The sequence below is a fragment of the Caretta caretta genome, chromosome 14 (assembly GCF_965140235.1).
Source record: "Caretta caretta isolate rCarCar2 chromosome 14, rCarCar1.hap1, whole genome shotgun sequence".
In the NCBI taxonomy this organism is placed as follows: domain Eukaryota; kingdom Metazoa; phylum Chordata; order Testudines; family Cheloniidae; genus Caretta; species Caretta caretta.
This window is the reverse complement of record NC_134219.1, coordinates 37,902,925-37,907,110: the sequence shown is the minus strand read 5'-3', so window position 1 is coordinate 37,907,110 and position 4,186 is coordinate 37,902,925. Positions and strand designations below refer to the sequence as shown.

The 4,186-nt window shown below is 44.2% G+C and overlaps 1 protein-coding gene across 1 annotated transcript; it reads left to right on the top strand.

Moving 5' to 3' along the window:
• The first annotated feature begins 782 nt into the window (after positions 1 to 782).
• Positions 783 to 1,736, top strand: LOC142068933 (olfactory receptor 14A16-like). The gene has a single exon (XM_075119046.1). It carries the CDS (start codon positions 783 to 785, stop codon positions 1,734 to 1,736), a length of 954 nt encoding a protein of 317 aa, XP_074975147.1.
• The last annotated feature ends 2,450 nt before the right edge of the window (positions 1,737 to 4,186 follow it).

Genomic DNA, 4,186 nt, shown 5'->3' with positions numbered 1-4,186 from the left:
TTCAAAGTACACAAGACAGACAAAGGGAAGGGGAGGAAAGAGAGGCAACAGTGACTGCTCCATGGTCACAAAGTGAAAGAGGCAAGACTAGAACCGAAGTCTCCTGACTCACACAGCACAGAAATAAAGTCACAGAGGGGAACCACACAACCAAGCAGCAACTGAGCGATTCGACCAGCCCATTGTCACCCAGCAATGGGAGTGCAGCTGGGATCTGGTGCCATAAATCAATGTGTAAGTAGGCATCAGGCGGCATGTGGGATGTTGGGGTGGAATCATCACAGAAAAGCTGCCATGCGGGAAGCTGGGTGATTCTGTGCTGTATTTCTGTTAAGTGGGAATCAGACTGTGCTGGCATTTCAGTATTTTAGTTGAGTTGGCCAAGTTGTGAGCCTGCTGTCTGTAGCAATAGGGGCATAATTTTGGCTCAGATTGTTGGATTTGGGTTGTACTTTGTTCCATCTTTCATCCTGCATTTGATCAAGCCACATCTTGGCCCAGATCCTCAGATGGTGTAAAACTGACCCAGCTCCAGTGACTTTAAGGGAGCGATGCCAATTTACACTCCTGTGATAACGCACCAGAGTAGTGCTCTGTTTGTGAGCGGTGAGGAGCCCTCACTACTCCAGTCAATGGAAGTGACAAGTGCTGTGCCCCTTTGACATTCACATCATGAGAAATCATGGAGAGAGGAATCAGAGTCATTCCCTCTCTCACTATAACCCTGACCATTGCTCTTGTCCTTCCCTCCACAGCCATCACACAATGAACTAGGAAAGAAAATGTCCAACCAAACCACCGTGACCGAGTTCCTTCTCCTGGGATTCTCTGATGTTCGAGAGCTGCAGATTTTGCACTTCATGGTGTTTCTAGTGCTTTACCTGGCAGCCCTGACAGGGAACCTTCTCATCATCATAGCCATAGCTCTTGACCACCACCTTCACATCCCCATGTACTTCTTCCTGATGAGTTTGTCCATCCTAGACCTCGGCTCCATCTCTGTCACCATCCCCAAATCTATGGCCAATTCCCTTATGAACACCAGGTCCATTTCCTATTCTGGATGTGTCGCCCAAGTCTTTTTCCTCATCTTCTTTGCTGAAGCCGACTTTGTCTTACTCACCATCATGGCGTACGATCGATATGTCGCCATCTGCAAACCACTGCACTATGAGACTATAATGAACAGGAGAGCTTGTGTCCAAATGGCAGCCAGTGTCTGGATCAGTGTAATTCTCTTTGCTTCATTGCATACCGGGAACACGTTTTCGATAACCTTCTGTGGAGGCAACATGGTGGATCAGTTCTTCTGTGAAATCCCCCAGCTACTCAAGCTCGCCTGCTCTAACTCGTACCTCAGTGAAGTTGGGGTTATTGGATTTGGTGTGTGTTTAACCGTAAGTTGCTTTGTTTTTATAATTGTGACATATGTTCAGATCTTGACCATGGTATTGAGAATCCCCTCTGAGCAGGGCCGACATAAAACCTTCTCCACATGCCTTCCTCACCTCATCGTAATTTCCATGTTTGTTTCTACTGGTGTCTTTGCCTACATGAAACCCATCTCCAGCTCTCCGTCAGCTCTGGATCTCGTGGTGGCTGTTCTCTATTCCGTGCTGCCTCCAGTGATGAATCCGATCATCTACAGCATAAGGAACAAGGAAATCAAAGCTTCCCTGAGGAAACTGACTGGGTGGAGGTTATTCAACAAGAATAAAATGTCTGTGTTTCTCTGATGAACATGGTTTTATCTGTGTTTTTTTTTTCCAAATACAATGAACTGATGACATTATTGTCCCCATAAAAATATGGTGTGTGATTTTTTTTTATGCAGAATGCTGTATGTATAGTGGTAAGTCCACACTAACTCCACTAAGTCAGTGGACAGGTTTCAGAGTAAATGCCGTGTTAGTCTGTATTCGCAAAAAGAAAAGGAGTACTTGTGGCACCTTAGAGACTAACCAATTTATTTGAGCATGAGCTTTCGTGAGCTACAGCTCACTTCATCGGATGCATACCGTGGAAACTGCAGCAGATATTATATACACACAGAGATCATGAAACAATACCTCCTCCCACCCCACTGTCCTGCTGGTAATAGCTTATCTAAAGTGATCATCAAGTTGGGCCATTTCCAGCACAAATCCAGGTTTTCTCACCCTCCACCCTCCTACACACAAACTCACTCTCCTGCTACAGCTGTAAAAAAACATTAAAAAACAGCTGTAGCAGGAGAGTGAGTTTGTGTGTAGGAGGGTGGAGGGTGAGAAAACCTGGATTTGTGCTGGAAATGGCCCAACTTGATGATCACTTTAGATAAGCTATTACCAGCAGGACAGTGGGGTGGGAGGAGGTATTGTTTCATGATCTCTGTGTGTATATAATATCTGCTGCAGTTTCCACGGTATGCATCCGATGAAGTGAGCTGTAGCTCACGAAAGCTCATGCTCAAATAAATTGGTTAGTCTCTCAGGTGCCACAAGTACTCCTTTTCTTTAAGTCAGTGGAGTTCTTCTTGGTTTATACCTGTATAAGTAAGATGAAAATCTATCTATCTCATGCTTTTATACTGCCACCCCTCACCATGTTATCTGAGTACCTTCCACATAAAATTAGTAGCCATTAGAAAGTACCCAGTGGACTTCATGGAGTCTCTGGTTCTTCTCCTTTTTTGGGGTCAAAACTTTGCTTTGGGGTATGATGGCTTTTGGGTTTCGGTTTGCTGGTGTGACAGCGCGGGATATGACAGCATCAGATCATAAACTCTGTGTTTTGCTATCTGGGTAAATATTGACATGGTGACTGCAGAAGTCTGGACTTGCTCAATAGCCGTCTATCGCTCTTTGTTCATGGCAGCACTCTTACCTGAGAAAGGTGCCTGTTACTTTGCTGAAGGACTATCTCTCAGAGAAATCAAGACTGAAGTCTGGGGACTTTGATTTTTGTTGCCTTTCACCTACAGGCACCTACAGTTGTTTGGTTCCTGATTCTTTCTCAGATTTTTTTATTTTATTTTAGCGGGTTTTTTTTGTTTTTTTTAAATGGTGGATTGATTTGTTTCTTTATGAGGTGGGTGTGCCTTGGAACAGGAGCGCCGGAAGCTCCCTATAAGTGGGGGGGCCACTGACACCTGAACCCAGGCCCCACCTCCACACGGCCTCTTCCCCCAAGGCCCCGCCCTCATGCTGCCTCTTCCCCCGAGGCCCTTCCCCCCACTTGCTCCTCTCTGCCCCCTCCCCACCATCGCTCACCCTTAAGGCCAGTAAAAAATGGGAGAACATCGCCCTCCCACTTTTAAAAGTGATGGGGCCTGGAGAAAGTGAATGCAACAGAGACGTAAGGGTGAGATTCCCATCTCAGATAGACAAGTGCTAGCACAGAGTTGCTCCATTGATATCATCAGTTTAATACTGACGAGGTCTTGGCCGAAAGACACTGGACTAAGTTCAATAGTTACATAAACACTGGTGCAAGTTATTTGTCTGGGGTCATTTTGTTATAATTTGTGTAAATGGCAAAATGCCATCGCATGCACTGATCTGGTATTCCATATGCCATCCAGTGTAAATCTAGTCACCTCCAAACTGAGAAAGGATCTCAGAAGTTGGCCTATTAGTAGTAGAATATTATCTTTGTGCATGGTTGTGTACACTACACATACAATAGACAAAGGCAGGGTCTGAGATTAGATAGACAGACAGAGAGAGAGGACCATTCCTTGTCCTAACACACAACTTCATTGTGTCATAATGATAGATTTCTATTTGACTGTGAATAGATAGATAGATAATGAAGAATTTATGCACATTATTGTGACTCATTTCCTATTGAAGACTATGTACAGATCATGATTTTCTTATAAACATTAATTATTAAACATTATTTCCCAAAGAATTTCTCTGACATTGTCTTACTCCACAGCTCATCTACAAACAGCTCATCCTAAGTACTTGACATTTGAACTTTGAGCTGTTGTGACTGGATATATTTTTAACATTCTCTGTTTCCCTTTCCTGAGTAGATCAGTTGAATTGTCACACTCAGGTTCCTTAAAAAGGAAGGGGCCAGTCCTCAGCTGGCGTAAATTGTTATATCTCCATTGAAGTCAAGAGAGTTCTGAGAATTTAAACCACCTGAGGATGTGTTCCAAACACTCCTAGTTGTGAATTCAAAAGTCCCCTCCTTT